This window comes from Theropithecus gelada, chromosome 15 (genome assembly GCF_003255815.1).
Source record: "Theropithecus gelada isolate Dixy chromosome 15, Tgel_1.0, whole genome shotgun sequence".
NCBI classification, from domain to species: domain Eukaryota; kingdom Metazoa; phylum Chordata; class Mammalia; order Primates; family Cercopithecidae; genus Theropithecus; species Theropithecus gelada.
The window spans coordinates 16033241-16050194 of NC_037683.1; the positions used below are offsets into that span (position 1 = coordinate 16033241).

The 16954-nt window shown below is 41.7% G+C and overlaps 1 protein-coding gene across 4 annotated transcripts in view; it reads right to left on the bottom strand.

Moving 5' to 3' along the window:
* RABGAP1 (RAB GTPase activating protein 1) overlaps nucleotides 1-16954 on the bottom strand; it is a 166931-nt gene that overhangs the window by 12242 nt on the left and 137735 nt on the right. For 3 of the 4 annotated variants that reach the window (XM_025359966.1, XM_025359967.1, XM_025359969.1), the window contains 2 exons: nucleotides 3704-3796; nucleotides 3164-3274 (listed from right to left, as the gene is read on the bottom strand). In XM_025359966.1, coding sequence (XP_025215751.1) covers nucleotides 3164-3274; nucleotides 3704-3796 — 204 coding nt within the window. Of the gene's footprint in view, nucleotides 1-2952; nucleotides 3275-3703; nucleotides 3797-16954 lie in introns of those variants that run through there. The other variant, XM_025359968.1, reaches the window with a different exon arrangement.

The following is a 16954-nucleotide window of genomic DNA, read 5'->3' on the forward strand; positions in this document are numbered from 1 at the left end:
ATCTGCAAAATGTCACAGAACTAATAAGCAGCCATACCAGAGTTCACATCCTGCTGGACAGCAGGTGGGCTCACCAGCCAGTTTCCTTCACTCCCACATCTGTCTCAACACAGAGGAGTGACCCTGCTAGAGGGGACTCGGACATGGTCCTGTCAGCTCTGCAGGGACCTTCTATAGGTTCCCCTCATCCTTTCAGCACCAGTGTCAGGTACAGTCATGATTGGGGTCACCTAGGAATTAAGTGGCTGTCATGGAATTTCTCCACAGCTGCTGTGTGAAGAACAGCAAAAGTGACAGGTGATGAATAACAAAAGTGATGTATAATTAACCGAAAATACAAGAGGGCTATGGAAATTTTAAAGCCTCACACCAGAGCTTTTCTCTGAGATGCAGGAAGGAAAGAGCTCAAAGGAATGAAGTTCTTTCAAAAACCTAAGTCCCTAAAGTAAAAATATAATGAAAGGGCCCCACAATCCTCCCTTCAGTGAGGAAGAATCTGGCTGATTTTCAGTGACGATTCACAAGAAACTATAGAGAGAAGTCTAACTTGGGAAGGGAAAGTGAGTGTGAGAAAGGTGTGTCTCTGCAGCATTTTAGATGACTGCAGGATGGGCCCTGGTGTGACGCTCCTGAGCCCTGCTGCCTGCGTAGGAGGGTGAGCTCTGGTGTCAGGCCTTCAATTTGAGGGCTTGGCCAGTAGCTGGGTGATCTGTGTGGGATATTTAACCTCTTTTTGCTTCAGTTTCCTCATCAGTAAAATGGGGATCATAATTATATCCCTACCACAACATGGGCTACTCTGAGGATTTGATAATATATAGAAAGCACTTAGAACAGTGCCTAGCACTTGGTAAGTGCTCAAGAAATGTTAGCCCTTCTGTCACGAACCTTGGTCCTCATGTTTTTGATATGGTTATGACATTGATTCATAGCTCCTTGTCCCATATGTACTGTGGAAACAGGGTGGCACTGTTAAAAAAAAAAAAAAAAAAAACAAAACCCTGGACATTCCAGTTCCATGGGCCTGGCTCTGCTTCTTCCTGGGTGCCTTCAACTGAATCTCAAGTTTTATAGCTGCTAAAAAAAAAATCCTCATCCATAAATGGAACGTACATTACTGTTCTCTCAAGGCTGAGGTAACGGTGAGAGAGATGAAAGTTTAGTAAAATGTTTATCATAGTGCCTGGCACCACAAATCATCAGTAAATGGGAGCTAATATTATAATTCTTATTATTTTGCACTCCTAATATCAGGAATGAAACCTAGTTCTCTGACTACTGTGTCAGGATAAGACGACTTGAAAAAGGGTTTATATTGTTTAGGGGCAGGTTTTAAGAACATAAGTAGTCTATGACTCACTAGTGGGTGTCACTGTTAATACTGGGCCTGTTAGACTGGAAAATGCAACAGCTCAAACTAAAAATCCACCTGGAATTTTGGCCTAAGCTGCCTCTTAATTTCATTGTAGGACACAAAGGCTCCTGTTCAAGACCCGTATTTTTTTCTTTTCCTTTCTTTTCTCCTTTCTGCATGACCCACAGCTGCTTTGAGGGCTGTGTTAGGCGCACACCTCTGGCCCTGCCTCAGTAGTCCCTGCTCCATGTACACCTGCCTCCCTCCACTCACTAGGCAGAAATACCCGAACAGGGAGCGAATGACCCATATAGTGTTTCTACAAAGAGGAACAGAGGATATGCTGGGAATTTGCACCGTAAGGAGGAAACTCAACCCTGATGAGCAGACTGTGGTAAGCCAAAAAGCCGTCAAAAGAGCTCAGGTTCTGGTCATTGAAGGCTAATGACCTTGAAACATTCTCCCTGCAAAAACTGCAAAGAGGAGCCTTCCCTGTTAAATTCAGTTATTTGTAGATGACAAGCAGACAAGCAGACGGAGCTAACATTGCCTGTGCCTGATTTTTTTATGATGCTTTCGTATACATCTAATTATGTAATTCTCTCTATACCCTGTGACATAGCTATTATTCTACCACCCCTCATTTTACAGGGTGTCCAAGGTAAGCTGAAAGTAGAGTAGTTGGCATTAGTATCCAGGTCTATCCTACATTTTCTGAACTGGTAGATACTGTGGGCTCTATCTCGCCTGTTAACCACTTTGAGAATCTGATGAAATCATAGTCTTTCTACCTAGGAGAACTAAACAAAAGCACAGCCTTTCAAGGAAATGCATGAGTACACAAAATGTTCCTACGCTTCTGGTGGATGTCAAGGACATCCTGAAATTCATGGACCCTATTTCAGTGCATATAATGTAAGACCCCCATAAAAATCCTCAACAGCCTGAGCCCATCCCTGGAACTTTAGGAAACCAACGAGCAAAAAGGTAATCCTAGGAGCCTGGCAGGGAAATCTAAAGGGGTGGCAAACTACAGTCCAAGGGTCAAATCCAGCCTGTCACCTATTTTTGTAAATAAAGCTTTTAATTGCAATACAGACATGCTCATTCATTTGCATATCATCTATGTCTGCTTTTGCTAAGTAGCAGCAATGGAGACTGTAGGGCAACAAGCCTCAAACACTTATTATCCATCCCTTTACAGAAAATGTTTGCCAACTTCTGACCTAAACCATGATCGAGAGATTATACCATTTCTTCTAAGGTTAGTTTGTAGTACAGAAAATAGTAAAGGGTTTCTGCCAGAAAAGACATCATTCCAAAATTGTTAAGATTAGGAGAAGCAAAGAAAAATGAAACATCTGTCAACAGAAACTCCTGATAAAACTGTAAGTTGCTGAGGTACTGAGCTGCATTCCAACTGGCAATGCCTTTTCAACAGGCACAAAATATGTAGGATAACAAAATCTCTTGTCTGAGGGGGGAGGTTAAGGTAATTATGATGATTAAATGCTCCTGCCAATTATAGTAATGTAAGAATTAACCACAAAGTCTCTTAATCAAATGATGTTTGGGAAAGGAGCTCAAGGATTATGTGCACAATGAGAAAAGAAGGTGGTAAGGAGAGCTTTGTGAGACAACAGATAATTCCTGAAGGAAAGGAGGGAAGTGACACTGACAAGCAAGTTGTATCACAAGAGGGAAACTTTACAGGTGGCTAGAATAAGGAATACCAAAATTCCAGGATCTCTTGAGGGGAAAAGTCAAGTGTCTCAGTGCATTCTTTCCCTTCAGACCCGTTGGACTTACGTTATCCAGGTCCTTCCGTAGTGCAATCTTGCTGGTCACCAGCTCATGGGCTAAGTCATCATTTTCCTGTTCCAATCTCATGTTAGCTTCTTGTAGACGCCTATTCTCCCGCTGAAGAGTAGAAAGAAACCAGTTATAGACACATAAAAATCAGATGGAAATGTCATTTCTCAGGGCTAAACCTCAAAATATATTTCTAAGTCCTATGGAAACAATAAGATAAATGGCTGGACCTCATGTGCTTCCAAATCAACAATTACTTATTTTCTAGCTCCATAAAGAAATACTTAACTGATTCAAGTGACCTTGTCAAGCAGCTACTATTTACTAACCGTGACGAAAAGCCACTGAACTATAACAAACCAGGAAGCTGGTTTGAAACAAAAACAGATCTTGCTTGCTAATTTGCAAACTCAAACTAAAACTTGAACCTACAGAGGAACTGAATTTTAAAAAGGACTCAATGAAGCTAGTTACAGGCACAATCATAGGAAATGAAAGCCTGCGAGCTCCTCACACGTAGGCCATAAGCAAACAAACCTCAAATCGCTCGATGGGGTCTTCTTGCTGGGCCTGCTGTTCCCTCATGGTGTGATACTCTTTCTCGTATTTTTTCAACTTCTTCTGACTAATCTGTAGGATAAATCATAGGGTAAATTAAGAAGTATTAGAAAGTAGTGGGTGCTTCAGTGCCTGCACTGAAGACGAAGACTTCTGGTGGCCTGGGCAATCTCAGTCATTATGGACGTGGTATTTCCTATTTTTTTGGAGGGAAATCATCTGAATAGGGTATAAGCCCAGGACCCCAAATTTTCAATGTGTTTCGAGTTCTGTTGGAGATGTTTGGTTCCGAAGGCTTTAACTGACAGTATTAGAATGAACACCCTACAGATGACTCCTCCTACAAGTTCTAGGTCCTATTTGTCCCTAATAATAATAATGCCACCATTTTATTTAGCACATATGAGTGCTGCTGCTAAATCCTTTAAATCTGTGACCTCACAACGCCTCTACAAAGTGTGCTATTCTCATCCTCATCTTATAGGCAAGTTAACTGAGGTATAAGGAGGTTGGTTATGTAACTTGACCAAAGTCACACAATAAGGGACTGGGAGATCTGGGATTTGAGCCCTGGCAGTTGGACTCCATCTGAAGTCCTCACTATCCTAGCACCTCTCTATCCCCTCCCTTTCCTCTCTCCTACCTCCTTCCGTGCTGCTTTCAAATAGACAATTATCTCTACCCTTAAAAACACAGCTCTGCTGACTACTCTGCTTAGATGCCCTCTCACCCCATCAGATTATAGTTCTCTTTCTCTCAAGCCTTTTCTTACAAACCATTGCAAACCACAGGCCTAGATCTTCGCCTCTGTTGCTTCAAGACCTGCCCCTCCTTAATGTAAGTCAGGCCTTTGCTGTGACTTCTCTATGAAAGAACCCTGTTGAAGGTCTCCAGTGGTGTCTTTTTACTCTGTCCAGTGGTCTTACATCTCCCCAACTAAACTTCAAAACTCCCTGACTTTCATGCTTTAACATGACCAATCCACTCTGCTTTCTTCTAGAAAATCTTTTCTCCCTTTATTCTCTTGGCTTTCCTTCTACGAAACAGGCTTTCCCCTCTTTACTGGCTGGTTCTGTCTCCTTCTTCAAACTAAATTATAACCAAGGGCAACACACCTTCAAGATGTACCTGCCTTTTTTTTTCCTCTTTGAGACAGGGTCTCTCTATCACCCAAGCTGGAGTGCAGTGGTGTGATCTCAGCTCACTGCAGCCTTGACATCCTGTGGTAAGTTGATCCTCCCGCCCCAGCCTCCCAAGGAGCTGGGACTATAGGCACACAACACCACACCTGGCTGATTTTTACTTTTTTCTAGGGATGGAGCTTTGCTATGTTGCCCAGGCTGGGTGGTGACTATCTTTCCTTCCTTTGAACAGCTAGCCATTCCCTATGACATTTTTTAAAATTACATTTTCAAAAATTATGAGATATAATAGAAAAGTGATTTAAAAAAAAACCAGATGTGTGTAGTTTAAAGACTGATTATGGCTGGGTGCAGTGGCTCACACCTGTAATCTCAGCACTTTGGGAAGCCAAGGCAGAAGGATCACTTGAGGCCAGGAGTTTGAGACCAGCCTGGGCAACACAGCAAGACTGTCTCTACAAAAAAATACAAAAATTGGCCAGGTATGGTGGCATGTGCCTGTAGTCCCAGCTACTCGGGAGGCTGAGGTGGGAGGATCCCTGGAGCCCAGGAGGTTGAGAATGGAGTGAGCCAAGACTGCACCACTGTGTCCCATCTGGGTGACAGAGTGAGATCCCATCTAAATATATATATTTTTTAAAAGAATGATTATAAAACTAATGGTCATCCCTTCCTGAAGCTTTAGTAATCAGCACTAAAGTGATGACTTGGAAATCTGCCTGTTAGTCCCCAGGTCCAGGTAACTAGGACTCTCAGATCTACTCCACTCCAAATTTCTTATTTTATAGATGAAGAAATAAGACCTAGAAAGGGGAAGGGATAGGCCCACGTTTGCTGTGTGTTGGTGTGTCTCCAGACGCTCTCAGTGGGAGAGTGTGTTCCTCTCCCACTGACTGTGGACACTTCCCCTAGTCAGGCTGTTTGCAGGTCTGCCTCAATCAGAGCTCTATTTCTGGAGTCTGGCTGTTGCCCAAGGTTAGGCAGCCAGGAAGACAGCATTCTGCTCCAGCTGACCTCTATAGAAAGATGCTCACTCAACACCTGGGGTAAGGCCACAAACTGGAGCAGGACATCTTTAAGCTGAGATCTTCTGCAGTTTCGAGCCAATGCTAGGGTAAACTTCTGCTGTGTACTTAAGTGACTCACGAAGACAGCATCTAAGTAAAATGTTATGCAATCAATAAGTGTATAGACAATCCTAACAGATCAATAGTAGTGGAACAGAAAATAAATGAGGCTGTGAACAGCAAACACTTCATCCCAGTGCTTTTGCATTCTGAGTAAATGGGAGGAAAGGCGGTGGTTATGAGGCTCCCATGGCACTTTATTTAAAAAAACGAATTGACACCAAATCCTGTAAAACATTTTCACAAATCTTCAAGATTCTTCAACTTTTCATTCTCTTGCTGGATAAGGAAGAATTAACATTTTTCCCCATAGATATATGTTTTAATAGGCTAACTACAAAACAATGCCTTCTATATTTCATTAACCCTTATTATAGCTGCCTCACCCTCACAGTAATAGAGCTGATTCTCTCTCAGTATCATATGTAACAAGAGTGTGTGATAAGTACCTGGTAAATAATAGAACCTTTACACGGGCCAACATCTCATTTGTTTCTTACATTCTCATGATAGGATATGGGTGTTTCTTTTCATTTTTCCTATGTCTTCCAAGTTTTCTGCATTGAGTATGAATTATTTTTATAATTAGGAAAAACAGAAATGCTGTTTAAGTATCATTTTCATAATTATCCAGGGTTTCTCTAAGAGTTCTGCTTGTTTCTCTAGCTGACAGTTTTCATTTACTTCCGAATCAGTCCTCAGGGGTCACCTCTCAGGAATGGGTGTACACAAAGCTCTGCTGTCTTCACAGACTTTGCTGGTCCAGAGTCCTGACTTCTTCACCAGCTCAGTCTTTTCCCCATCTTCACCCTCACCTCTTCTCAGTCTCTCTCTTTCTCCCTCCCACCCTTCCTCTCTCCCTTAAACACTCACCACAAACACAAAATCAATAAAAACACCAAAGCTTCTCATGGGTTGACGGTTGATACTGACTTTTGCAGCATGCATCAACTAGTTTAGGCTGCCTTTGAGGCACCAACTCCAAGATAAAGACTGATGCCTGAAACCCGAATGGGGAACCAAATGGTGCCAGCAGCAGCAGGAACATTTTAAGCCTCCTTTTGAGGCCACACCTGGGAGAGGCCAGCACCTCTTGGCCTGCCTATGACATTATGAATGTCTTCTTCAGGCCAGAACTGTCTCTCACTCATTGTTGTCCCCTGTTCATGCATAGCGAGTACCCAGAAATGCTTGCTAAATTACTGAGAAAGTACTCTCTTTTCCTTGCATTGACTTTTCTTCTGAATGGAAATGGCAACCAAAGTGGGCGTGCAATGCAAGCATGTTCCTTTTGCCTAGACAACCTCACACCTGGCTCACTCCTCTTCACTTTTGGGATTACAGTTCCAATACCCCTTCTTTAGCAAACCCTTCCCTCATACTCTTGTCCTGTCAGGCCAGGTCTTTCAGTTATATAACTCTTCTCATAGCATCAAGTCAATTCCTCCATGGCAGCAATCCAAGCTCACAATTACTTATATTTCTACTTAATTGTCTGTCTTCCCACCAGGAGACAGGCCATATATGTTATCCTTACTACTGTATCTCCAGTGCTCAATGCTTGGAAAGTAACTGGGACTCATAATAACAGGATGTTAAACAAATCAAAGCCAAAGGCTTTCTTTTTACCTTAATAAAGATGCAATAGGGACATTTATTTAACCAGTAGTTGAGCACTACCATGTGCAATGGCATTAGCAATACAAAGATATATATAGGTGCCAACGCACAAACTCCATGAGGGCAGGAAGTCCTATTCATTGTGAAATTCCTAATGCGTTTCACACAGTAAGCATGAAAATACTTAATGAACAGAGATCCAGAAGTCCAAGATTCATTTTCTCTCTCTCTTACTTTTAACTTTTAATTGAATTCAAGAAGCAAGGGAAGCTATGGATTTAGACTCAGAGCTCTGAATCATACCCGCTGTTCACTGATTCCTATCAGAAGGCTTTGGAAATCACAGCTTCACACAGAGGTATTTTTGCCCTCAAAGAAAATTAAATTTGAAATTCAATCCTTGTTCTGTTTAAATATACTTTGTGGGGGGAAAAGAAGCCTAACAAATACTTAAGACTGGGTTTGTTGGTAAAACCAACCTTATACCCCACTGTATTAGCACCAGGACTCTTAACACCATTAGAAACAGCACTACTTGAAAGTCTTTTGAGAGCCATGGTTCCTCTCTAATAAAGAGTGCACAAAAGCCAACTTCCCCTCTCCCTCCACAATCAAACATTCTACATACCATTTCAGAGGGCTCATGGAACCCCTGAGGCCTGTGCATTGTCCCAGATTAAGAAACCTTAAATTAGAGAGAAAGTACAGACTTGATATTTGCCAGTTTGTTATTTTGATAGAAGCACAAATTCAGTCGAAAACATCTCTCCTTTGGTCACTCACTTGTCATTAATCTGTCACAGGAACTGGATAATGTGCTGTCTTAAAATCTATGCCACTTGCCCTGGGGAAGCTGGTCTCTGATCAGCCCCTGGAATAGACAGTGACGGCAAGGGCCACACACATGGAGAAAGAGTGAGAGTGGCTGCTCACCTGGGCAGGCGTGACATGGTACAACCTGCCCACTAAGAGCTTGGGCTGTGCAGGTGGAACGGACCAAGGCTGGAGTCCTGGTTCTGCCAATAACTTACTGTGTGACCAAGGGCAAGCTGCCTAATCTTAAGCCTCTATTTCCTCATCTGTAAAAATCCTAACAGTCCTTATGAAGACTACTGTTATGAAGATCAAAAAACAAAATACATATAAAGTCCTCAGAAAAGTTCCTAGCACACAGTGGAGTATTTTCAATAAATTTTAGCTACTATTTGTCATTAATTCCTGGCATCCTGTCCTGAATCAAGGGACACAGCTATCCCTCTGAACATGTGCTGCAAACAAAGAGCCATTTTAAACAAAGTCAATTTAACACAGAAAAGCATGAAACAGGCTATCATTGGAAGTGGAGCTGCTTTCCAAGTTTGGCTTAAAAAAGTGTTGCAAAAATCAGAATCCGTGCTGAGCTGGAGTCACAGGGAGTCCAGTGAGGTGGGAGGTTGAACATTAGTAGCTCTGCACGGCGAGAGAGAAGCACGTTGTTGGGTGAGTGGGTGGACAGTATGGGGCAAGAGTCTGGTACATTAAGGAGATCCTGACTCCAAAGTCTTCATTGCTTCATGTGGTAGGACTATCAGAAAGCTAAATAAAGAAATCTGACACAAGTCTATCTTCCTGTTTAACGTTCAAGACAGGGACTGATTTTTCAGTTATTGATTAAAAAGAACCTGAGATTTACTCAGGACTTTCAAGATAACAAGATGTCTACAAATCTACTATTTTATTTACTTCTCAAAACAACTTACTGAGATGAGCAGAGCAGGGATTATCTCCCTCATTTTACTGATGAGGAAGTAAGACCTAGACCTATCTATCTATCTAGATTATATAGATTATATAGCAGGTGATACTTATCATACCATAGATGGATCACATCATACCATATCATAGATAGGTGACTTGTCCAAAGTCAAGGACCCAGGGTTCAGTGGCAGTGCCAGCATAAGAATGCAAGTCTGGGGTAATTCCTGTTTCTTATTTATCTGTGGCCTGCTCAGTGCTGAACACGCAAGAAAATCTGTAAGTGTTTGTTGACTTGAACTGACTTAAGGAAAGTGCTCTGGATGCCTGGGCAAAGGTCAAAACAGGGCAGGCCAGAAGAACACTGGTATTTGAGGGATGGAAGCAGCAGCCACTTTCAAGGCATCATCTTATTCTCTCACAACCCTGCGATGTTAACCTACCCTGGGGTCACACAGCAGAGGCAGAGCCAGGATAAAAGTCAAGGTCTGTGGGTCTCGAAGGCCTGCATTCTTCACCAATGGAAATAAACATTCTATTTAATTTCTGAGCCTTTTAATTTAATTTGTTCAAACAGTTTAACTCCTTCAAAGATCACTAAGTAGAATTAGATATTCTGGTTCTACCACCATAGTGTTTTTCTAAAATGGAAGAAGCAAATTAGTAGCAAAGAACACAAACAGATAAGGACTAAGGGAGACCAGCTTATTAAAATAAGAAGGCAGTGCCCATCGCTACCCTTGCAACAACTGGCAAAATTTAGGGTTTATTACAGAGAAAGAGAGCACCCATTCAGAAGTTTCCTCATAAAATCTGATTCTAAAAGGTAGGAACAAAGAAATAAAACTAGAGTCTGGTCTAGTTATAAGAAAAGCTGAACTTTGTGTAGTGTATAGAGAATTAAGTTTCAACTCTGACACAGAGATAGAGGTACCCATCATTACATTACTAAAATCACCAAAAAGGGGTAACACACAAATGACTCCTGTCCCATTCATTCAATCCGCCATTTACAGTAAAGCAGAATGCCCATAAGAATTGACTTTAGAGTGTGAAACTCTTGGGATCTAATCCCAACTCCATTAGTTACTAACTTTATATCCTTTGAGAGTTTACATCAATTCTCTACGTCTCAGTATGCATATCCCTAAAAGGCCCTCATATGGTCACTGTGAGGATTATTTCACTGTATGAGAGCATTGTGTACAATTCTGTGAATCCATCAACAAAGACTGATGAAGTTGCAGCCCTTAGACAGCTTAAATCTAATACATACTAACTACACAAATAATTTGAACAGAGAATGAAGTTCAAACTAGTGTTGTTTTTAAGCTCTGGAATAAAAATATCCCCCAAGGGAAAATACTCCCGAATGCTGAAGAGTTTTCTGTTTCTCTGAACAGCAAATGGTTAAGCATTATATTAATTTGGAGACACTGCTATTTGGTTTTTGTACTAGTATCTTTTCTTATAAGTAGTTTGAAGTCTGGCACATTCACGTGATGTTTAAAATGATACGTTCAAATGAAGCAATGGTTCAGCAATTCCATTTCATCTTAGGCAGGATTCTATGGCAAAATGGTCAAGTCTTCAGGTTTGATCTAGGAGACTGACTGGGCCATCTCTTAGAGCATGATTCTTGTGTCTTCTAAACTAGCCTCATATATCTCACCTGTTCTCAAAAATGCCTATACAGATATGAAGAAAGAGTTTCCCTCGCATATTTCTTGAATCAAAAATTTAAAAGACCTTTCAATATTCCCCTCTAAAGACTATGCAAGGCACAGTTGTATGAAAGGGCTGTGGGGCTCCCAGGACCATAAATGATCTTCTAGAATAATCTATTTAGAATGGAATGCCTTTTAGATCCTCTATCAGAAGTGGAACAATTTTTCTATCTCAGGTCACTTACCCATAAAGGGGGAGAGGTCAATGGATAGCTAAATGAGTTTTGAGGTACACTGTTAAATTTTAGATTAGCAGCAGGGGATCTAAACTCCTCAAGAAATAAATTAAACATTTCAGTCCCATAACAAGTTCACTTTAAGGGGAAAGAGGGAGAACAGGAGAAGTAAAAGGCCTGAAAAAAGACAAAAGTAGAGAGAGGCAAGTAAAGACAGAGACAGAAAAAGATTCATAAAGAAAAAGAAAATCCCAAGGGCACGGAGAAGAATATAGACATTTTTGAGCAACACACCCATCTTGTGGCCATTTCAGATACTGCCACACCAAATTTAATTATTGAACCTTTGCAATGGTAAGAGGCAGTGGAATGGGTTGGAAAGCACTGGGAACACAGAGTCAGAGGCCCGAGTTCCACTAGGGTGCTCTGTCACTATACAGCTGGTATGACTTGGGTAAGTCACTTGATGTGCCTTACTGTATTTCACAGGGTATTGTGAGGAAGAAATAAGATGCTTTTAAGAACTATATCAATACTACAAATTACAACAATATCATAACATTAAAACACAACAATGGCCAGTGCAGTGGCGCACACCTGTAATCCCAGCACTCTGGAAGGGAGAGGTGGGTCGATCACTTGGGTCCAGGAGTTCGAGACCAGCCTGGGCAACACAGCGAGACCTTGTCTCTACACAAAACAAAACAAAACAAAATAGCCGGGAGATGGTGGTGCATGCCTGTACTCGCAGCTACTTGGAAGGGTGACGTGGGAGGATTGTTTGAGTCTGGGAGGTCGAGGCTGCAGTGAGCCATGATTGTGCGGCTACATTCCAGCAGGGGTGACAGAGCAAGACCCTTCTCAAAAGATCAAAAATCACAACAATGAAAACAAAAGTAGCTATCTATTTCCTAGACTGGCATGTGAGGCAGAGTATTTCCAATTCTCACCTTAATCAGGAAGTACAGTTAACCCTTGAACAACACGAGTTAGGGGCACTGACGCCCTGCGCAGCTGAAAATCCACGTGTAACTTCTGACTCCCCCAAAATTTACTTACTAATGGCTTACTATTGACCAGAAGCCATACTGATAACATAAAGTCAATTAATACATATTTTGTATGTTACAGGTATTATATACTGAATTCTTACAAAATAATAAGCTAGAGAAAAAATTAAGAAAATCGTAAGGAAGAGAAAATATATTTACTATCCACTAAGTGGAAGTGGATCATCATAAAGGTCTTCATCCTGGTTGTCATGATGTGTAGGCTGAGAAGGAAGAAGAGAGGTGGGTCTTTCTGTCTCAAAGGCAGCAGAGGCAGAAGTGGAGGAGGCAGAGGTAGAAGGGGAGACAGGAGGCATAGTTGGTGTAACTTTTATTGAAAAAAATCCACTTATAAGTGGACCCATGCAGTTCATACCATGTTGCTCAAAGGTCAACTGTACAACTGAGTAAACCAAGCCACAATTTACAAACATTTAAAAAATCATGGAAAGGATTTCAGTGAGTTGCGAAGCAAAAGTTACCTTTGTAAATTCCACAAGAAAAACTTCAAAAGCTTGTTTCCAAACAAGCTTTTGGAACCACATATCACAAACCACCCTTTCAATGTCTACTGGGCTCAAACCACAGATGATCATGTGCACTCATACCTCACGCAAGCCGCAGAATGCAGGGCTCATGATGCACTTGCCGATGATGACTTTTCCTAATTTTGAACTGGCAAGTTACCACTGAATTACCACTTCGCCAATAACAGGTTCAACTATTATGTGTATCTCTCTTAATATTTTTTGGGATTAAGTGTAACTACCAGAAGATAACCAATCATCACTAACTACCATACATACCATATCTCACCTTCTGGCAGAAAAATCCCATTCTCTCATGTTCTGGTGAATCTCTACACTTTTCAGGCTGTAAGCCAATTTCAAGAAAAACTACTATCTCACCTGAAATCACGTGCAAATAGGGGGAAACATCCAAAGTGTACCCCAAACATGCAAAGTTCTCCAGGGCTAGAAGGAATTATATATCTAAGCACAAAATATATGTGCTGTGCAGACACACTAAAGGCAGCCTTGTCAGACTTGTCTCATTGAAGGCATAGGCAAGAAAAAACAAGACATTAGATTCCTCCTACCTGGATTTTCCCCACCTTTCCATATATGGAAATAAAGGATCCATATATCATTAAAGTGTTTCAAGCTAACGGACATCCAAAAGGTAAAACTTCTGGCTGGAAACTATTAAGCTTTGCCCAAATCCATGTTAACTCTTCTTTGTAAAACACATGGTAGAAACTCAATAGTGTATTCATTCATTCACTTATTCAATCAATATTTGTAAGCCAGATCCTGCTCTTGGTACTGTGGATTCAGCAGTAAACCAAAGAGATGGTCTCTTCTGCTGCACAGCCTCCATTCCAGTAGGGGAAAATAAGATAGGGTAAGGAGGTAACGGCATAAAAGGTTGGGGGAGCTGCTACTTTAGATACTGCAATTTGAGAAGGTGTGGATATATGAGCCGAAGACTGGATGAGGGGACAGTGAAGCCATGCAGACATTCAGGAGAACATTACAAGCAGAGAGACTGACCAGTGCAAAGGTCTAAGAACAGCAAGGAGGCCAGGGTATCTGAATTGGAAGGAGAAAGGGGAAATATAGTAGGAGACAGAATCAGAGTTTAAGGAAAAACTCTAAAATCCAATGAATCTTTATGTATAAAACCGTTCACACCATAACAAAACTTAAAGTAAGAGTGGCGGGCTGGGTGTGGTGGCTCATGCCTGTAATCCCAGCACTCTGGGAGGCTGAGGCAGGTGGATCACTTGAGGTCAGGAGTTTGAGACCAGCCTGGCCAACATGGCAAAACACTGTGTCTGCTAAAAATACAGAAAAGTAGCTGGGCATGGTGGCACACCTGTAATCTCAGTTATCTGGGAGGCTGAAACAGGAGAATTACTTGAACCTGGGAGGCACAGGTTGCAGTGAGCTGAGACTGTGCCACTGCATTCCGGCCTGGGTGACAGAGCGAGACCCTATCTCAAAACAAACAAACAAACAAGAAAAACGAGGGGCACAGTTAAATAAACTGTGGCACAGTGAGACAAATTCAAGCAGAGGAATTATATAACTATTTACGACTGATTATTTACACACAATATCTCAGTGAGGAAAATCTGTGTAATTGCATGAAACAGGAAGAAAAGTGATACTGTATGAACTCAATTATTTAAGAACGCATAAAAAACATTTGGGAAAAAAAGGAGCAAAATTGAATGCGGGATGCCTCTGGGTGGTGGAAACGTTGAGTTTTCAGCAAAGGAGACATGCGATAGAGAAGAGCCACGTAGGAAGCCACTATGGAAACAGGAAAGGATGATGATGGTTAGATTAGGATGTTAATAATGAAGGTGGTAGTGATCAGAGTCAGGATATATTCTGACAACAGGCATAGATGTGGAGTGTGAGAAAGAGAGGAGTCAAGAGGACAGCAAGGTTTTTGGCCTGAGCAACCAGGTACCCCTAATTGAGACTGGGATACTGAGAAAGGAGTAGATTTTGGAGGCAAAGAAATCATCAGCAAAAAAGAGGCAGCATCCTCTTGTGTGCTGAACCAGGCTGAGATAGGAAGAGTGACTCAAAGAATCTCAGAACTCATTTGGTTCTATGCTTTGTGCAAACCTATTCTCTTTGAAAATATTACTGTAAAAATGTTTGTTATCTACTTAATCAGGGAGGAAATAATTATAGTCATAGCCATCATTTCTTGAACCCTTACTACGAGGCACTATGCTAAACACTGTACATACGATATTGTAGCTAATCCCCACATATAAAAGCATTTAACCATAGTACCAAGCACATGGTAAACTATCATTAAGTGTTAGCCGTAATACCTACGAATTATGTAACATTTTAAATGGAATGTAAACTTTGATGATTATTTTAATTACCAGAAGTTCTATTTCCTTTTTTTTTTCCAATCCACTATTCATTTTATATTATGATTTCTACTGTTTCTCTAGCTAATAGGTAGAGTTTTTATATTCCTTCTTTAACAGACAGGGGAGCCATTCAGAGGTCCTAACTTTATGCAAAGGCCTCACTTTTCTTTTTCTTTTTCTTTTTTTTTTTGAGACAGAGTCTCACTCTGTTGCCCAGGCTGGAGTGCAGTGGCTGGATCTCAGCTCACTGCAAGCTCCACCTCCCGGGTTTATGCCATTCTCCTGCCTCAGCCTCCCGAGTAGCTGGGACAACAGGCGCCCGCCACCTCGCCCGGCTAGTTTTTTTTTTGTATTTTTTTAGTAGAGACAGGGTTTCACCGTGTTAGCCAGGATGGTCTCGATCTCTTGACCTCGTGATCCGCCCGTCTCGGCCTCCCAAAGTGCTGGGATTACAGGCTTGAGCCACCGCACCCGGCCAAGGCCTCACTTTTCAGCTACCTCCTAAAGGCCCAAAATCATATCCACTATGTCTGTGTGAGCATTAAACCCCTAATAGCTACACATAGTTCCATACTCCCCTGAGAGTAGTTGAGCTACTTTGTTTTAAATACCTGTGCATTTCTATTTCAAGTTCTTCCAGGCATTTAAACATTTCTTGGGGTATATTTTACTTAGCCTACGTGTTAAAAAAAAAAAAGGGTAATCTGAGTTAGCTCAGTCTGACACATAACCAGAATGAGAAGTAAAATATTATTTTACAGAAGCAGAAACTGAGCCCTTAATAAGTGAGCCCAGAGAGGTTGAGGCTACAGTGAGCTGTGACTGTACCACTGCACTCCAGCCTGGGTAACAAGAGTGAGACCCTGTCTCAAAAAAAAGCCCCACAGAAAATAAATACAATACAATACAATACAATACAATACAATACAATACAATACAATACAATACAATACAATACATTGTTATGATAACACGAACACAATACCCTGTATCTTTTTACTTTAAAAAAAATTGTGCAAATCACAAATGCCATTTGAAGTGATAAAACTGAGTTTTCTTCATGTATCATTAGCTTCGTTTTAGGGAATTTCTGACCAGAACAAATTGCTGAAAGTTAAGGCCAGGCGTGGTGGCTCACTCCTGTAATTCCAGCACTTTGGGAGGCCAAAGTGGGAGGATCACTTGAGCCTAGGGGTTTGAGACTAGCCTGGACAATACAGTGAGAACCCAAATCTACAAAAAAAAAAAGTTAAGGCCGGGCGCGGTGGCTCAAGCCTGTAATCCCAGCACTTTGGGAGGCCGAGACGGGCGGATCACGAGGTCAGGAGATCGAGACCATCCTGGCTAACATGGTGAAACCCCGTCTCTACTAAAAAATACAAAAAACTAGCCGGGCGCGGTGGCGGGCGCCTGTAGTCCCAGCTACTCGGAAGGCTGAGGCAGGAGAATGGCGTGAACCCGGGAGGCGGAGCTTGCAGTGAGCAGAGATCCGGCCACTGCACTCCAGCCTGGGCGGCAGAGCGAGACTCCGTCTCAAAAAAAAAAAAAAAAAAAAAAAAAAAAAAAAAAAAAAGTTAAAAATCAGCTGGGTGTAGTGGCGCATACCTGTAGTCCCAGCTACTCAGGAGGCTGAGGTGGGAGGACTGCTTGAGCCTGGGAGGTTGAGGCTGCAATGAGTTATGATTGCGCCACTGCACTCTAGCCTTGTCTTAAACCAGCACAGTAGAAGAAATCATGAAACCTGAATTCT